Source organism: Myotis brandtii, unplaced genomic scaffold, assembly GCF_000412655.1.
Source record: "Myotis brandtii unplaced genomic scaffold, ASM41265v1 scaffold1076, whole genome shotgun sequence".
Classification (NCBI taxonomy): domain Eukaryota; kingdom Metazoa; phylum Chordata; class Mammalia; order Chiroptera; family Vespertilionidae; genus Myotis; species Myotis brandtii.
The window spans coordinates 509,312-529,020 of record NW_005353663.1 but is presented as its reverse complement, the minus strand read 5'-3'; the positions used below and the strand labels follow the sequence as shown (position 1 = coordinate 529,020).

At 43.2% G+C, this 19,709-nt stretch overlaps 1 protein-coding gene across 1 annotated transcript in view; it reads left to right on the top strand.

Annotated features, from left to right (window-relative positions):
* PRDM6 (PR domain containing 6) overlaps positions 1-19,076 on the top strand; it is a gene marked incomplete at its 5' end in the record, with an annotated part of 89,658 nt that extends 70,582 nt beyond the window's left edge. Inside the window, 3 exons of the mRNA XM_005857133.2 lie at positions 2,165-2,507; positions 10,862-11,038; positions 18,162-19,076. Coding sequence (XP_005857195.1) covers positions 2,165-2,507; positions 10,862-11,038; positions 18,162-18,276 — 635 coding nt within the window. The remainder of the gene's footprint in view (positions 1-2,164; positions 2,508-10,861; positions 11,039-18,161) is intronic.
* Between the last annotated feature and the right edge of the window lie 633 nt (positions 19,077-19,709).

The window sequence follows — 19,709 nt, the reverse complement described above, 5'->3', positions numbered from 1 at the left end:
TTGGGCAAGTTATTGGCCCTTCTTGGACTTGAGCTGTTTTTATTTTGTAATAAGAGAGAGTAGAATTCGATCACTGGTTCTCAGCCCAATTATACATTAGAAATGCAGGTGCCCAGAATCTACCAAGTGATTCTGATCTAATTTTTAAAAAGTCTCCCCTGTGAGTCTCAGGTGCAGTCAGGGTCAAGAACTGTCACCTAGGAAAACTCTCTGCTCTCTCCAGGCCTGCGAGTCTCTTGCTTTCCTTTTCCTTCTCAGGGTAGGATGGATCATGCGAGCAGAGCTATTCCCTCTGTTGGATTTGTCTCATTACATGGGATTACACAGAATGCTCTGAGTTAAAGAGTGCTCAGTGCCAGCACACCAACCCCTCTGTGTCCCCACACATGGTGTCTCCCTGTCTGTCCACTCCAGCACGGAGCCCCTTGCAGCCTGCTCCTCTGCATAGTCGAGCGTGCTCAAGTCTTCATGCTCTGTAGCGACCTCAGCAGTGCTCTGTGGCTGGAAAGGATAAGAGCCCCCAGTTCATGTGTCTCCTTCCACGTGGCCTTGAACTATGGCCAACAGCCACGGTTTACTTCCCATCCCCAATCTTTTTGCCAAACAACCTTTTCAAGTTTTTTTATCTCTAATTTCCTTCTCTTGATCACTTTATAGTCTTTAATCTTTGTGACCCCTGAAATAACTAATAAATGCATTTATTGACACAGTAGGTACTTAGAAAAAGAATAATAGTTTTTAAGCATATTAGGTTCTAATCACTTCTGAATCTGTGGGTTGATCAGTGAATACATGATATATATTTTTAACACAATAACAACTTATAAGAAGAAAAACAAATTTCAAGTATATTACGTTTCCCCCCTCAAAAATGTTTCTTCTAGTTCTTTCCTCACTCCCACTGCCACCATCCCAGTTTAGGGCCAGGTTCCTTCATTCTATCCTCTTTTCCTTCTGTAAATAATGAGAATTGGCTATTGTTGATGGTAGGCCCTGTGATGAGTATTTTAATTATCTCATTTAAAACTCACAAAAGGGGGTAAAGAGGAGGAGATCAGGGCTCATGGAGCTCAACATCTATTGAGTATTAACCCTGGCATTTACTAGATGCTATCTGTGCATTATCTCACTCAGCCTTTTGGGTGATCATTTTACATTTGACCAAGGACTAAATGTGGACTTCAGTGTTTCATAGTTGCCCACAGTCACAAGGCTAGTAAATAGTGGAGTTAAAATCTAGGCCACCTCAACCAGTAAACCGTGCTGCTGTTACTTTTATTACTACCACTATCATTTTGCAGATGGGGAAATTACGGCACAGAGAGATTTATTAACTGTGCCTAAAATCACCAAGCTATAAAAGGTAGAGACAGGATTTGAACCTAGGTCTTTGTAGTTCCAAAGCCCAAGATGCAAGCACTCATACTCTTGCCTCCATTCTGACTTTATCCTTGGCACCCTGTCTGTAAATCATGCCTCACTCAAGCCCTCCCTGAACACTGGTTTTTTTCTTGCTATTTCTGCTCAGAAACAGTTTGCATCTATTTTCTAGGCCTGAAGTCATTTGTTTATTTTTTATTTTTTGGACTTTAAAGGTTGTTTGAGGTCTAGCCTCCCCGCCCCCTGCCTTATTCCCACAGTGTCGAGAGCCCATGGCCCTGCTTGGTCAGTGTGTCTCTCACCATCTCACCAGCATGCTAGACTTCTGTCTCCAGGTGTCTTTCATTTCGTATTATTCCCTTCATCTCTTCAGCCAGTTTTTCTTGAAGACCTGTCCTTTGCTGGCAGGGTCTGCTGGAAGGCCTGAACCTACCTTCCCTGCACGGCTCAAGGCCACCTTCTCTGCCAGTCCCTGCTGTTCTCTTCCCCTCTCTTGCTGTGCCTCCCAGGGTGCAGTGTGGAGCCTCAGGAGTGAGTCCTTATGTGCAAAGTCATAAGTGAACTCCGTGAGGACAAAGACCACATATGAACAACCCTGAGCATGTAATAGTTGCATGATAAACAAGCACTGAATGAGTTATTAATTTTGCTATTATGTTCATTCTGAATCCAGAAAAGTGAAGTTTTAAAATGTTGGTTTATAAGAATTTTTTAAAGTGCACGTGATTGTACTTATTTTAAGGGCTGATAAAACTGATCCTGTAAAACTCTGTCGTTCTCCCAGTAAATGTCCCCTCCACGGTCATGGAAGCCATGTGCCGACAAGATGCCCTGCAGCCCTTCGGCAAGAGCAGCAAACTCTCCCCCGTCGCCCAACAGCGCTCTGTGGTGTTCCCGCAGACGCCCTGCAGCAGGAACTTCTCTCTCCTGGATAAATCGGGGTCCATTGAATCCGGATTTAACCAAATCAACGCGAAAAACCAGCGCGTCCTGGCGAGCCCAACGTCCACAAGCCAGCTGCACTCGGAGTTCAGTGACTGGCATCTTTGGAAGTGCGGGCAGTGCTTTAAGACGTTCACGCAGAGGATCCTGTTACAGATGCACGTGTGCACGCAGAACCCCGACAGGTAACCCTGACTCTTCTGCCCGCGGTATGTTTGCTTAGTAAAACCCCTTCTTGCTTTCCTGACAGGTGCCAATCACCTCCTCCAGTCACCCCTTGGGGGAAATCCTATGATCAGAGGCGTCTGTGTTCTGGCAGGTCAGAGGCCTGTGAGGCCACCCTTGCCTTGGCTGTGTAGAAGGGCCACATAAACAGTGGTATCGAGAGGAGTCTGCGCTTGCTTCCCAAGCAGTCCGAGTCTAAAGGGGAGCAAGATAGGAACAGTTATGAATATCATGGGTGGAAAAATGAGGTCAGGATAATTAGAATCCTCTCCGTCTTCCAAAGATAATACAGCCGCCCGCCCTGCTGCTGCCACGGTCGTTTCAGGGTTCACCTCCAATGTGCCGGGGGTAGGAACTTAATTAAGTACTAAGAGGTAATGAATTGGAATTTTTTGCTTAGTACTATTTTTCTTCAGAGCATGCAAACCCATAAATCCTGCAAAGCTGTCAAAAGGAAATACCTCCTCTGCTAGTGATGTGGAGGAAAACAGATGCCACTTATTCAATAAACTAATATCCACACCGAAGAAAAATGTGGACTAGATACCTCAGAGTCAAAGTTGGTTTGAAAGTTTGTCAATAAAGAATTTTATGGCCATGAACTGAGGATGAAATTTAGCTGAACAAGTGAATTAAAATTTCAGGTAGTCTGACGAGTGGCATAGTAGATATAATGGAACTATTATTTATGAATCAAAACTGGTTTATTCGACAGCCTTGATCGCTGGGAGCGCAAAAGACAAAAATCAAATTAATTCAAAAAGAAGAAAGTGTGTTTTATCTCTTCTTCACAGCCTGTGGAAATTTGATTAACCCTCACATATCTAAGGATAGCATCAAAAATCACTTTCAATATAAAAGCAGGAAATAATTTTTGGAAGTAGAAAAAGAGACTAGGGAGCAGGACTCCTGAGTTATTTTCTTCGTTGGGCCACTGGATTAACCTTAAGCCACATGGCCCTCCTTGCCGTACGATGTACACCAAGCTCTTCCCTCCCAGCTCCCCAGCTCGGCAGGATAGACACGTGCTAGGAAACCCAGCAGGGAAGGTATGGGCATGGTGCACACCTTCCCTGCTGGGTTTCCTGGGTGGGTCTTCTCTAAAATATCATTTTAGGGTCTGTAGACACACTTACATGTGTACGTGTTTTTATTTGCGCCATTCTGGAAACCACTTACTTAGCATCGATCATTGCTGTAGCTAATTAATGCCAAAACATTTGCTTTAGGGCCTGGTAAGGCAGCTGTGTCTTTACAACCTTTTACCTTCAGTATTAGAGCCTCAACCCTCACCTGGTGAAAATTAGTACTATTGGCTTCAGAGGGGGCACAAAAGTTTTGAAAATGTTCCGTTTGCTCAGGAAGGATTCTTTTTAAAAAGTTTGCCTTTCTTGCGAGTATCCATATAGCCTCAAGATAGATGCATTCAAAGTTTGCAAAGCATTTCAGTAGTTTAGGGTATCTTGTTATTATAAACTTACTTTTAAATTGAGTGAGTTCAAGTGGATAGATTTGTTATTTGCACAGATTCACTGTTATAATAACTGAACGTGCAAGGTGGAAATGAAATGATAGTTGAAAGTTTCTGGATGGCGAGCTTAGCTTTGAGTATAATATAATCCCACGCTGAATGTCACGTAAAGCAATGAAAATATGTCACGGTGAATCGGAAGATACCAAAACAGACTGTTTGGACTGGCCTCAGGCACACTTAGAAAACCGTCTGTGTATTAAGGTTTAAGTCGTTATGGTGTCTGTCCTGGCAGATGATGGTGTCACAACTTGTAACACATTTATGTAAACTGTCAGAGGAGTACCTGACAAATCAGGAAACTTATGTGGACAAAACACACTTCCTTGAAAGACTGTTGGGTCAGTGCTCATTCCAAGCTAATTTAGAGTTCCTGGCAAAAATCCAAGTGGCATGAGCCTCCTGTCCTGTGCTAGACACTAATGGGCATCTCTGGCTCAGATGCCCAAGCGTGGTGTGGCCAAGCCTTCCCTCCCCAGATGAGGTGAGGTAATAGGTGCTCGGTATCCATGTAGTTAGCCAGAGAGGGACCTGATTACTCACGCAGTGGGTTCTGCTTCTCACTTTCCTGTGCTTTATTGGTGACATGAGAGGTGGTCACCGTCACTCATAAATAAGTTAAAATTAAGAATTCAAAAAATTAGTCCCTTTATAGGCAAAATAATGATGATGATATACTTGAATTCCTCCATTACATCCGAGTTGGTTATTGAGGATAAAGGGAACATAGGAGATGCCCAGTCACTCTGGCCCACTGGTCTCATTCTGGAGACATGGTTTGCCTTTAGCAATGGGACTGGAATGGTTTCTTTCAGTCCCAGAACCTAGGATGTTGTCTTTGTACCAGCAAATTTGGAAGTAAAAGATAACTCTCCATAATTCTTAACCCCATGGGTGCTAAATAAGAGAAATATACAAAACTAAAATGGGACATCAAATTTGTGTATGATGGTTGCAAAATTTGGAGCCTTTTCTGTTATCCACGTGGAGAATGACAAGTGCTGAATGTCCGTGTTTTCTTTAGGGAGTGACCATAAATTGAGTGGCTTTCCATCTTTGGCCGTTTATGCCAGTTCAGACACAGACAGTGAAAAAGCTTGGAACTTACCAGTCAGAATTCATTTCCCATTGATTTGAGAAAGACACACACTTTTATTTTGATAGGAAAATCTCGCTAGAACCACAGGCAAGAAAAGGAGATGCAGAAGACAAAGCCAGCAGGTAAACAAGTTAGAGTTTCAAATGGATCCAAATTTGAAACAGGCCCCTGAATCTTAGGTCCAAAAGATTTTTCACTCAACAGACTAAGTATTTAGCCATGAAACCTAAGACATTTCAACCTTCATCAAAGAGACTTTGTGTGTCTATATTTGTGAGCTTTTTCATGTGAGGGGCCATAAAAAAAATCTATGCCTTGATATAAAGAAAAGAGATCCAAGGAAACCCAGGGTTGCCAGCATCACCGGTTTTTATTTTTACTACCGTGTTATTTACATTGAACACAGAAAAACGATTCACATTCATGAGGGTCCGAAGAGCCACAGAATTGTTATTTCTTGACTTTGTTCTGTTAATATTAAACAAACAAGCCCCCAAATACCTTCTTCCTTTCTCCCAGTCAACTGGCTTTTTTTCTCTCCTCCTAAGCAAATTCAAAGGGAAGAAACTGCTGGAATCTAGACCAACCAGGATTTCATCCAGGAACTTCATAAACATTTGGGGTTTTACATAAGCGTCTGACCTAGGCCAGGGCAGCTTGACTCACTCTTTCTCGAACCAGGAGTTAGCAATCCCTTTTCTCTTCTGTTTTTCTGCTGCAGAAATCCTCAACAGTCCCATTGGGGGGGCTCCAGAAAGGGGTAAGCAAAGCCTTCAATCACCGCGGGTTATTTGCTGATAAATATGTTCTTTTTTTTTTTCCTGCAGAAAGTGTCTTTTTAATGCTTATCTTCATTTTGCATCCTTTTCCTTTTCTCTTTTTTTGGTTGTTTGTGTCACATGGGGAGAGTTTGCCTTTAACCTCCTGGATGCATCATCCGCTGCCCACACTTGTGTTTTGAGTATCATTGTTTGTATATGGCTGTGTTGGTACCAGAGGGGAAGATGACTCTCCAGGTTGCTGTTGGTGGGAGGAGCCTGGAGCTAATCCATCACCATAATGGTTTCTTTGGAATGTGTCAGTGTTCTTGTGTCCCACTGCCCGCCTCCCCCCAAGTGTGAAGGTTATCTTCTTTCTGGCATTCCATGTTTTCCAGGTCCCTTGGCTCTGCTTTTGCTGCTTCCCTGCAACCTTTTCCTCCTCACATAGAGCTCAGGTCATTTCTCACTCCACACAGCCAACAGTAGGCTCCCTTTGAAGTCTTTGGGGATTTGCACTTGGTCTGACTAACAGGGCAAGGAGAGGAAGTGGCCCCAACTGAACAACTTTTGTCCTGGAGGCTTTCAGGCCATGAAAGAAAAATCAAAGAATTAATAATATTTTAAACCAAACCGCACTTAATGTTGTTAAATGTTTCATTCTTTTCCTATGTGTACACCAAACCAATTACAGACTCACAGTAAATGAATTGCACATTTTAGTGGAGGAGTCTTTGGCAGAGGAGCTGCCAGTTACGGAGAATGCCAGGGGAATGTACAGAATTGTCCCCCTGCTTTCCTTCTGCTTAAGATCTGACCAGCCATCATAGACACTAACGAAATGGACCTAGACTTTGTCTGTCTCCTAGTTATTTCATTCTTGAGTATGGAACACCTTCTAGTTTTTCATGAAGCTTGATATCTCTGTGGAAACTAGCCAGTGGAGGCTGTTTGAATTAAAACTAATCAAAGTAAGTAAAATAACACTTTAGTTTCTCAGTCGTCCTAACACATTTCAAGTGGCAGGTGGCCCCATATTGGACAGTGTAGATACGGAACATGTCCATCACTGGACAACACTGCTGGTAACATTGCACCCCTCAGGTCTCCAGTAGCCAGAGAGCCATAAGCTCATTGTGGTTGTGAGATGTCCCTTTGCAAGGAACGCTCTTTGCGCTTGTTTGAGAATAGTAAAGTGCTGTCTGTGTATGATGGCTTGGGAAGAATCAAAGGGCATTAGAAAGGAGAGTCCCATTTAGTTGTTCAATGACACGAGGTTCTGGAAGGAGTGAAGCTGAACGCAGCATTTGACAGTGTTGGTCCTGCCCTGCTTCTTCTGGTACAACTCACCGAAGGGAGACAGAACTTCGGAGGTGAACCTGATTGTGTACAAAAGTTTAATATATTCAGTCTTACCTTTCGGCTAGATCTTTGAAAAGTTGATGGACTGTTAATCATCAGAATAAGAAGCTGAGTAATGGCAATTATTCCTTTGTCCCCAACAACCCCCAGCAGTAAATTGAGAGGTGAGGCATTCAGGATATGCTCATGGGAACTTGCCTACAGGGTCTCAACTCCTGTGGCCAGTTGTCCCCAAAGAAGTTGTGAGGTTTGAGATTCCACAGCAGTGAGGATGTTTTCTAGGCCCTGCGTTTGGGCTTGAGGATTTCATTCTGTCTTGAATGTTTTCCTGCATCCTTAGATGAAAGCCTAGGAGGAAGTCAGTGTTAAAATTACTTTCTGGGTCGTTTTCTTTATTCTTTTTTTTTTTTTTTGAAATATTGACAATCCAGGCAAAGAAGGGATCTTGTTGACTCACTATGTAACTTCTGTGCTTTCTTAGGGCTAATTTCTGTAGATTTCTAGGCTGAGAGAGGCAATCTGTTTTTATACTGGCAAGTAGAGCAGACATTTTTAGTTCTAAATTCTACATAAAGTCAGCTTCCATACAGGGACACATGACCTTACGGTCTAAAATTTTATTCCTTATGGTACCTAAGAAGAAAGGCTGCCATTTGATTTTTTTAGATCAACTACAATAAGGTTTGGTCCTACATTTTGGTACTCGGTTTTCTTGTTGCTCCGATTTGCAGCTGTTTACCAAGTAAGTTTAAATGGCGCACGCGCGCACACACACACACGGGAAGCTCTATGTACAGGGAACTGGCTAGTGCACGTGACGGCAGGTGGAGATCATGTTGTTGATGCCGTCTCCTGTGAGCTGTGTTGTGGACAGATCGCAGGCGGCACACCTCTGAGAGCAGGAGCAGAGCATGACAGGATGCAGGAGAGCGTCTAGGTCAGTCCACCCCCCTTACCAGAGGTGAGAGGTGAAAAAATACAGTCAGGGAAGTTGAGTGACTTGTCCAAGTCCCACAGCTGATTGGGGCCAGAGGCTGAAGTAGCACTTACCTCTCCTATTTTTCCTGTTCTAGACCTTTTCATTCAGCTAAGCTAAATTCTGCAACGTTTTAAAAGCTGTGCCACACATAGGTCACTAGATGCCTAGCAAACACCTCTCAGGCTGGTGCTGGGTAGAGGTGATGTGTTGGGATCCCATTTGCCTTTCATTGGTATTACCTTGATATAAGAATGCAACCCAAGCCTCTCTGTGGTCCTTTTTGTAAATCTTTGTGACCGTTGACATAAAAAGAATGGATTGACTTCTGACGATAGAAAATAAATCACCCCAACTTTTGACAGCAGAGTTAGAAAAAGCAAAGAAAAGATTAATTGGTTTTGTTTAGTGGCTTATTGTTTATTGTGATAGCTATTAAAAATAGATAACCAGAGGCTAATAAATGTTAATGGTCCCTTTACTATTAGAAAAATCAATTGTCAGTGGATATAGCATATAATAATGTATTATTTTATTTATAATCTTCAAGAACATTTAAAACATTCACCCCTGAGAGAGTGATTTCTTGAAAAACTCTAAAGTTAATGGTTATAACAAAGAACAGATTTGGCAGGAGGACATTTTCATCTACATATAACTTCAATGGCTTTCAAAGCGTTATTTTATAATTATAATAAAATGTGTATGCAATTTGTCAAGATTGATAAACTCCTTATCAAGGACTCTTACATATTTCTTTGAAACCTGTTTGAGAGCAGTTAAATAGATTTCTAAGTGTAAGTAATTAAAATTGTATAGTATTGAGTTATTGATCAATCCTGGACTATTAATCAAGCTAAAAAATTCTACAATCAGTGCTCAGCGTGCTGAAGTCTGGTAAAATAATGGTATTTGTGTTCAGTGAGGCAAGTAGCCACAATTAAGCACTTCGCTTGACAAATGAGAGGGTCCACTTTATTTTGCACTTAATTGAATTGTTGTACATGCTCGGTCACCATTGTCTCCTAGCCCTGCATTTTGGTTTCTGGTCGTCGGAGCTTAAGTGTTTGTTGAAGGTAGAGCAATTAAGTCCGCTTGCACCGTTGGCTTTCTAAATGCAGCCAGAAAAGTCCAGGCCATACACTAGGGCTCGTGAGTGCTGTTAATATCCCTCGTGACAGATTCTTAATCTTCCTAACAAAAATTTTGATAAACAAATTGGAGTCCTGTCGAAGAATGACATGAAATAGCTTCAGATAGTGACAACTGCCCAGGTTTTCTATCACTCGGCAGCTTTTGCTGAAGTAAGCAGAACTTCTGTAGAGAAGATAGAATTTTAATCTATTTTATGAAAACCCAAAATTGATCTGATTCTCAGGAGCTGGAAAGAATGTTCTCCGGCAATCTTGCTAATTATCATGTATTTGCCACAACTTCCTTCCATTTGCTTTTGCATTGTAGTCACCCTTCTGCAGGCACAGTAGCATTCCATCGTTTCTGAACTGTGATAACTTACTGCTTCTACCACATGAACCAGGGGAGCTGGAGTTCAGGAGAAAGGCCCAACGGAGAAATATTATGGGGGTGGAGGGGCAGTGGAGGAGAGTAGGTAGAAGTCAGGACTTACTTTACAAAGGAACCAATCTGGGCGCATACTTGCGTTCATCTTGTGTATCAGACGCATCCACGTTGAGGCAGTGCCATCAACAGATCCCAAGACAGATGAGTATTTATTAAAACACACATGCAGCCCTAACCGGTTTGGCTCAGTGGATAGAGCATCGGCCTGCGGACTGAAGGGTCCCAGGTTCGATTCCGGTCAAGGGCATGTACCTTGGTTGCAGGCACATCCCCAGTAGGGGGTGCACAGGAGGCAGCTGATCGATGTTTCTCTCTCATCGATGTTTCTAGCTCTCTATCCCTCTCCCTTCCTCTCTGTAAAAAATCAATAAAATATATTAAAACAAAACAAAACAAAAACAAACAAACAAACAAAAAAACCCCCACACATGCATTGGCTGACGCACCTGCATGTTTACCTGGCACTTAGAATAAGGTCCCACTGCCCCAGAGGGACTTTGGCATCAAGAGCTTATTTCCTTCGAGGACAGTTTATCCTCGGTTTTCTGAACCGACAGAAATAAGGACACTTTCCCTGTCCCAGAGGATTATTGTAAAGATTAAAGTAGATAAGTGGTTTTAAACCCCCTTGAAAAATTAAAAGTGCCATGGAATTATCAGAGACAATTACGTATTTTCTCTTGTAAGATGCTGGCTAATCAAGCCTGTACTCTCTGTGCTCCCCCCAAACACATTAGCATTGGCCTGGGGGAAGGGATAGAAATAAGAAAGTTGGGGTTCTTGAAATGGTAAAGTTAATACCAGAAAAAAAATAACCATTTGGGAATTAATGTCCCAGTAGTTACGTGAATTTTGTTCCTGTGGCAACAAGCCATGGGAAACTAGTGGCCAAAGTTCTATGCAAAACAGAAAATGTCACCAAGAAGTTGTGGCCTTTGTTTCACGTTACTGCCGTCCACTGACCAACATGGAAAATAATGACCAGGCAGTCTGTTTGTTTGTTTCAGACCTTACCAGTGCGGCCACTGCTCCCAGTCCTTTTCCCAGCCTTCAGAACTGAGGAACCACGTGGTCACTCACTCCAGTGACCGGCCTTTCAAGTGCGGCTACTGTGGCCGTGCCTTTGCCGGGGCCACCACCCTCAACAACCACATCCGGACCCACACTGGAGAAAAGCCCTTCAAGTAAGTGGTGGCTAACCTTTCACCCCATCTTTCTCCTAGCCTTTCCGACAGCCGCAGACAAGGCGGATTGGTGCTGCCCGGCTCAGCCAGTGGCTGGAGAAGGCTATTTGGAAGGTCAATGTCCAGGCTGTAAAAGGACCTACTTGTTTAGTGGCTGTTGTTTGCAAAATGAGGTCAGGAAACCTATACATTGATCCTCACTCAAGCTGTTCAACCTTGGACGTGAGACCAACTTTCTGAGACTGTTTTCTCATCAGTAAAATAAGGCAGTAGGAGTAAATCATGTTAAGATTCTTTCTAGTTCCCGTGGATCTGTGCTTCTAGAAGTGGAGCTGGGAGCTCAGTTTCAGAGTGCCACCTTACGGCCATCAGCAAGCCCCATGACCATCAGCAAGGTGGCCACAATTTAGGACATCTCTTGAGGACCTTGAACCCTGTAGGATTCTGGTGAATTTTTTCCCTCCTCTTGGTTTGACTCTATTATGGCAGCCAACTTGCAGTTTTCAGTGTGCCTTTTGGATCAGCATTACCATGTTGGTGAGAAAAAAAAATCCAAACACAGGGCGCGTTTGAGTTCTTGAAGATTCAGGGAATGTAGAAAGAAGTGAAACTGAATTCCAAGGGCGTTGGCTGAGAAAGAGAGTTTGTTTCTTGATATAGCACAATCATGAAAGCAATGGACATCTGAATCATGCAAGATGGCCCATTCACTTATTCATTCATTCATTCGTTCGATCATGTCCGTGTTCATTCATTTGGCAAATACTCACTGAGCACTTTCTTTTGTACTGGGCGCCCTTCGAGGCACAAAAGATACAAAGGTAAATGAGACTCAGCCCTCCAGCCTTTGAAGACCTCATGGTTTATGGGGAAGCCCAATTGATGAACAAGTCTTACCACATAGAGTGAAAGATGCAAACGTGAAATGCAATTAGACGTGTGGGGATCACAACATGAGGAACTGTATTTAAAGGGCCAGAAGGTTGAGAACCACTGACACAGAGTGAAAGATGCAAACGTGAAATGCAATTAGATGTGTATGTACAATGTCTCAGAGTAGTGTAGAGGTGGAGTAATCAATTTTGTCTCTGGGAGATGATGTCAGTGTTTTTTCCTAAATTTCTTTTTTCAATTACAGTTTCCACTCAACATTATTTTGCTTTAGTTTCAGATGTACAGCATAGTGGTTAGGCAGTCATATACTTACAAAGTTCTTTCCATGCCCTCATATTTCAAGTGCTCACCTGGCACCATACATAGTTATGACAATATTATTACTCTATTCCCTATTCTATACTTACATCCCAGTGACTGTTACTAAATTACCAATTTGTACTTCTTAATCCCTTCACCTTTTTCACGCAGCCCCCTAAACCTCCTCCTCCTGGCAATCATGTTTGTTCTGCGCATCAATGAGTCTGTTTCTGCTGTACTTTTTAATCCCTTCACCTTTTTCACCCAGCCCCCTAAACCTCTTCCTCCTGGCAATCATGTTTGTTTTTGCGCATCAGTGAGTCTGTTTTGTTTTATTTCTAAGATGTGTTTTGAAGGCATTCGAAAGAAAGGGACGTTTCTGGTAGCCCAGCCAGCATATGGACGGCTTGGGAATGTGGAGTAGTATGGATGACCGGTCGGTGGTCTCAAAGCCTTTTCTACTCTCTGTGTAATGGACTCCTTTCTGTTCAACCCTCTGACATCTCTCTTTACTTTTTACCATAGTGGCTTCCCCTGGTTAAGAAGGCAAATAAAAAGGGCATAGATGTATAGCCTATTCACCTTCTGTAGGACAAGACCAAGCACGAAAGGAAAAGATTCAGGCAGTAGAACTGACCCCCTGGCTCAGGATCAGCCCAGGAGCCTTTCGGGGCTCTCATCCATGAGTTCCCCTCTGGACCTCCAGGTGTGGTGGTTGCCCTGGTGCTCAGTCTATGTCAGGCTCAGCTCAGGATGGCAGAGTCCTGCTGGTCGGGATCCTGCCACCTCTGTTCTGCCAGCGAGGAGGAGCTCCTTAAAGGCTGTCATCTTCACTCACCTCCCCATGAACCAGTCACCCCCACTCATTATCCTTCATTGTGTTCCATTGTGGTTTAATTTATGACATGGATAAGAGAAATAGTTTTAACTTTCGTCTTTGTATGTGGGTGCGGCTTGATCACTGCATGAAGACATCTGGCTAAGGGGACTGAATGGGTTTTCAAATGGAGCCTGCACTAATGCCAGCCACGCTGTGACCTCTGGGTCTGAGCTAGCCCAAAGGTCTTTCAAGTCTCCTTAAGGACCAGATGGGTTAGCACAGCCCTAGAGTTCCCTGTTGTGGGCCTTTGTGTCCTGCAAGGTGGGCTCTGCATTGCCCTCAGGCCTGACCCTCAGGGGGTCACAGACTCTGGCTTCCCCACTGCTCTGGATGTGGAAGGTGACCGTGGCTCCTCTCCCCAAGAGCCTTTGAGCAAGAGAGCCTTTCAAAAGAGACGCAGGACTGACAGTCTTTCTGGCCCCTCATAGTACAGAGGGCAGCCAGACGGACACAGTGCCAGGATCAGATTGATTTTTATCTTGTTGCTGTGTAAATAGATTTTAGTAATTAATTGAAGAGGTTTCAGGGTCAAAATGGGAAATAGATTTCTATTAATGTTAAGGTGTTACTTATGTGTAACCTCGTTGACTCCACTCAATTTTTTTTCTTTAACATCCTGTTTTTGTCATGTTTCCAATAGAGTTGCCATTTTAACTTACTTTTAATTCGTCAGGGTACTCTTTTGAAGGGCTTTAGCAATTTTATCTTCTTCCTTTCTAAACGCATGCTTTTGTGACTATAACCTACTTTCATCTGGGGGGAGGGGGGAGCAAAGAGCCAGAGTTCGGTGGATTAGATTCTATGTGTATGTTTAGTTCCTTCTGCTCCTACTCTTATTAAGATTAGCCACATGCTGCAGGCATTTTTTAACTTATATATATTCCTGGGGGAAGAACTGAGTGTACGCTTACTTTATAAGTGCAAGATTTTAACATCTTCTAGAAAGTGGAGATCCAAGTCCTTCAGCATACACAGACGGATCAGTCAGGATTGAACTATCCCAAGGGAGTTTGGGAATCTTCCAACATAGCTCATGGATATCCGTCCCATGGACATTTGTAAATATTATGAAGATGTCCTTTTACAAGCTTATAAAACAAACATTCAAAAAAACTTTTCTTGCAGATTAGTCAATAAAATGGGTTTCACCACAACAGTTAATTTTACTACTTCAACTAATGGGTATTGGCTTAAACAATGTTGCAAAGAAGGAAAAGAATCTTGTAAAAGATACACAACCCTAAACTCTCCACGTTGGGCAGCTTCCAAATAGATGCCCCGAATGGCTCAGTCTCCCAATTGTCCCACCCACCCAGGGCCCAGGAGGCCTTCACAGAATTCCCAGGGGCCCGGCCAGATGGAACCTGCCACATCTTCCCAACCTCTAAAATCTTCTGCTGCGACTTGGTTTTTGAAGGCAGATCAAGATGATTGCCACCCAGGGAAGGCTGGAGAAGATTTGGCACTAAGGGATCAGTCACATTCCAGGCTTTGCCTCACAGTCTGATTGGCTGAATTCCCACTGAAAGCCTCCATCCCTCAAGGTCTGTCAGGTAGCTAACCTGCTGTAGACTTAGACTTTTAAAGATAAAGGAGCACATAGGAAAAAATGCATACCAAGGATGATATTACAGGTCTTGGCTTTCCGTTTGTATTGTGAGACTGGAAGTCATGGCGAACGAGGAACAAAAGCAAGACATCGTTTCATTTAACAGCAATTGCCAAGCACTTGATTGAAAAAAAGGAAGGAAATAAAGAAGGAAGTTGGCAGTCTAAAACGTATTCTTTGCAATGACAAATCCTTTCTCCTTCTCTGTTACTAAACGCAATCTTTCAGGATTTCAGGGAGGTTGCGCTGCCTGGAAGGTTCCCCGTGAGCTGCTTCCCGCCTGGCTCTGTGCCTGGGAAGCCCAGGACGTATCCTAGGAGAGGTTCTTGCCTGCATCTGTTAGAAGCAGGGGCAATACTCATCACTACATTTTGCCTTAAGTAAAGACAGTTTGGCTCAGTATGTTAAAAAAAAAATCAAAGGATATTCCAGAGAGCAGCTAATACTTTAATAAGAACTAGGCAAAATCAAAGCAAATTGAAAAAGCACATCAGTAAAAATGCACTGAGCACATCATAGGTATGAAGCCCCCTGTGCAGTGTGGTTTGGTTCATGAAGTATTTTTTGACAGGTTGGAGGGGCACAGAAAGGAACAGAACTTGACATTATTTTGCATCTCTGTCAATTTCAGATGGTAATTGTTAAACTCCCTGTACCTATAATCCAGTCAACCATCACAGTAAGTAAAGAATGATCTCAAATCTAAAAGGAAATCGAGTCCAGTTAAGAGACCCCTACTGGTAGAGAGTTGGGGACTTCCCCTTTGCTGAACTATTTGGACGCCTTTCCACTTCACTGTTCCGGCGAGGTTCCCTTCAAGGCCGTGACGTCATCACAAGGAAGAGGACCCTGTGTGCAAGAACATTTCTTTGCTCCCAGCTCATTACCTGCATCTCTCTCTCCTCCTTATTCTGCTCCCTGCATGAAGTCCAGGCTTAGAGGTACCCATGCACAGTCATGCGTCTGGGATTATAGTTCAGGGTTAAATGCCAACCCAGCTGATGTCCAGATCTGTCCTGCTAGAACCTAGGTATCTGCATTGAATCTGTCCTTCTGATGAGTGTTATGAAGCTATGAAAATAACTTGTGAAGGAAATTTTTCTAAAATTAAAGATGATATACATAAAACTGAAGTCCTTCCATTATTTAAAAATATTTTTATATGTAAGCTCTCTTCCTCAATAATACAAACTGTATTCTTCTAATTCCCAAATCACATAGATATTTCTAGTAGCCTGGTTCTGAGTGTAATTGTACTCACACTTGTGGGCAGATGGCACTAACAATGAAGTTTCAGTAATGATCTCATGGGATGGTTAGATCTGACTTTGTAAATTCCCTGACTATTACAACAAACTGTTCCGTAAGTAAAGATCTGTGAGGCATTTAGGCAAACACTTGAGAAATGCCTAATTCTCCTCTTAATGTCTTTGTCCAATCTGAATGTTTATATATTACATATCCACATACACTTTTGCCTTCTATGAAATATGAGACTTCCTCCTTTTGAATACTTTATATTCTAATACACAAGGTTAGACGTGCAAAAGTATGAGCCAGGTAAATTTTCAAGCCTCATAATTGTTCCAACGGTTCTGCTCTCATCGAAATTGATTCTAGAGTTTGAAATAATAAAAAAAGGACTATAATAATTTGAAAGTTTGTCAAGCAGTGAAAGGTAGTATATTTTGACACACTAATCCAGGAACTAATCAGTTTTCTTAATAAACAATCAGCAATTCACTAACATGTCATCAGCACTTCAGGAGCTCTGGAGAGGGGATGAGCTGCCCGTGGACGTTAATGAATACACCAAAAATCATTAGCTGGTCAATACTTCTGAGTTATTTTCATTGAGTTGATAGGTCTGATACATTAAAGCTGACATTATACATTTGTCAAGATCACAGTGCAGTTTTTAACAGTGGAACAGGCTGCTAAAATTATTCCCTGAGAGAAACACAACTTCTTCACCCTGCCACACACAGCTGGCATACAGATCTTGAAAAAGCCATGCCTGATAGTCAAGCGCCAGCCTCCCACCACTCACAAATGTGCACGAATCTCCAGGGTGAATGGGCGTGTTCTATTTTTATAGGTGATTATTCCTATGGCAGGGGGTTTTGTATACTTTACTAAAAAGGAAGGAGAAAGAGGGGACTGCTCACCAGATAACAAGACTCGGGCACAGGATAGGGCAATGCAGATTTTTCTCCTGATGATTTCTGCCACATTCCCAATTATGCAGGGACCCCAGGACCCAAGGTAGTGTTATTGAAAAGAGAGACTGTTGTCTGCAGCTCTCCTGAATATCTTTCCTTCAAAGGTTTGAAGAGAGAATATTAAGGAAATGGCTGAGGTGGCTGCTATGCCCTAAAGAGTGCCTGACCATTGCTCCAGGCTGCCCAGGCAAGCAGGGTAGTGACAGGAAGTCACTGGGTCCAGCTTGCTGCCATAGTGTGTGTGTGTGTGTGTGTGTGTGTGTGTGTGTGTGTGTGTACAATCATAGACAACCAGCCAGTAACACCAACCATCACAGAAGAACTAGAAGCTACCATTAGGGGTGTGTGTGTGTGTGTGTGTGTGTGTGTGTGTGTGTGTGATTGAATAGCCATCAAGTTAGTAATGTGTGTTGCCTGGGAGATAGGTCAGGCCCACGGTTCCTCGATTATAATATTTTTTGTTAAGTTCTGGAGAGGAAATAGTCTTGAGGTGTGAAACCAGGTTTCTCATCAGACACACCGCCCCTTCATTATGGCCGGCAAGGATATTCTATGACTGTACTTTGGGGAGAGGTGAACTTCTTGACCCACACAATCATAGGTTTATTTCAGGTTTTTTGAGCCCCTACCCAACCACAAACGTTGTGCTAATCCTGAGTTTGGTTGGACTGTGAAACTAGAACAAACTTCTGCACAAAAGCAACTGCCCACACGACCCTGCCTCACCACCGCAGACTAATACATTCCTTCCTCTGGTTTCCAAACGCCAAGAGGCTCGCCCCTTGGCTGCTGTTTTGAGGAGAGTCGAATTCCCGATTTTAAATGAGCAGCAGGTGAAATTTTATTTGTCATCAATTTCTCTTTCGGGTTATGGAGCAGAAAACTGGAAACAAGCTGCTTCTTTGATGGCTCACTCCTAAAAATCTCTTTTTGTTCTTTATCTATTTGAACTGACAGCGATCAGAGCTGCAGCAGGACAGGGCTCTCTGGAGAAATCACCTTCCCCCGCCTATTGACAGATCCCTCTGTTCTGCATCAGACGGGCTTTGTCCCATCACAGGCGTCCAGGCCTTGGAAGGAGCCACCAATTAAACCTCTTGAGCCGGGGAAATCTGAAGCCACTTTGGAGTGTCTGTTCTGATTAGGCAGGATGAGAGGATGCCCAGCACCCTGCAGGCCCCGCTCCCTGGTCTCAATTTTCTCTCTTGCCTCCACCAGGTGCGAGAGGTGTGAGAGGAGCTTCACACAGGCCACCCAGCTGAGCCGGCACCAGCGGATGCCCAATGAGTGCAAGCCAATCACCGAGAGCCCAGAATCAATCGAAGTGGATTAACTGATTGACTGGTTGGAATTAAACTGCAAGGAAAGTCATGATTAAATGTCACGGACACTTAAGCAAAACCAAAGATTTCCTCGGAGCAACTTTCAATCAGTCCCAGAAAACCAAAAGCAGTAATAAAATAAGTAAGATGTTAAGAGAGATCGATCCTGGCGTGGAAGTCAGACCGGGGAAGAGATTATTTATTTATGACTAGGGATGAGACTCATTTCAGTGGACAACTAACCTGGGATGGCCCACAGGTCCAGTCCCACCATGTATTTGCTTTGTTTCTAAAAAGCTTTTCTAAACTGTTATTTAATACCAAAGGGAGGAATCGTATGGGTTCTTCTGCCCACCGTTGTGACTAAGAATGCACAGGGACTTGTTTCTCGTTGCACCTTTTTTTAGTAGCATGATCCAAGGGGACCCATTGTACAGCCCTTCTTCCTGCTGTTTCGGTTTGGCCTGGCCCGGCACGGCCCGTGGAAGCAGAAGCGAGAGCGTCCGCCCGGTCGGTGCCACCTTCAGCCCCACGGGCATCCCATTCTGTGTTTTCCCGCGCTCACGCCTCATGCACTTGTCACGTGGTTCCTTCCATCCAACAGCCTGGTCTTGATGCAGAAGAGCCCGGAAGTGGAAGAAAATGGGGGACTTACTTTGTCCTGTTTCAAAAACATGTAAAATGTAAGGAGCTTCATAATACAGTATATTGTTCTGAAGCAGCTAGTGGAGAAAATTTTGTTTTCAATAACATTTTAGCTTAAAAAAAACCCCACAAAAATAAACGTTCTTTGGTATGAGGCTGAATATAAGGTACTAGGCTGCAAGTAATTTTTTGTTGTTGTTGTGTCTGTGGAAGTGTTGAATATGCGAAAAATAGTGCCAAGCCCCATTGTCAGGGCCCTTTTAGGCAGTTTCATCTTCCTTCCTCGGGTGTGCAGGGAGCATTCCTGCAGGAACAGGTGCAAGGAACCGAGACAAGGAAACATTGAGAGGAGGAGCCACAGCGAGGATTGTGCTTAGAACAGACTGCCCGGGAAAAAGCTAAATTTATCAATGGAAATTACCTTTTTGTCTCCTGTGGCCCTTGGTAATATTCTTCTCTCAGCACTGACCCATTGAAAGGAAGAATGATGTACACAATTTCATGATTTCTGAATTGAATCTGGATTGCTAGGAAAGTAAGTTTAACTTCAGCGAGACTTTTGGTAATTCAACAATGATGTTCCATAAATTGGATCATCTTCCATGAAATGATTCAACTTCTGGAAAAAACAGGCTTCTGTCCTCTTGTCTATTAGTTCACAGTAGCATCTCAGAGACTGAGTCTACCTTGATGGCCAGTGCAGATAAAACTGTTCCATCTAGAATGCTTCATTAACAGTAGCAGTCTCTGTGTAGATTTCTTGGTCGTTTGATAACAAACATTGCCGTTTGAGGAACTC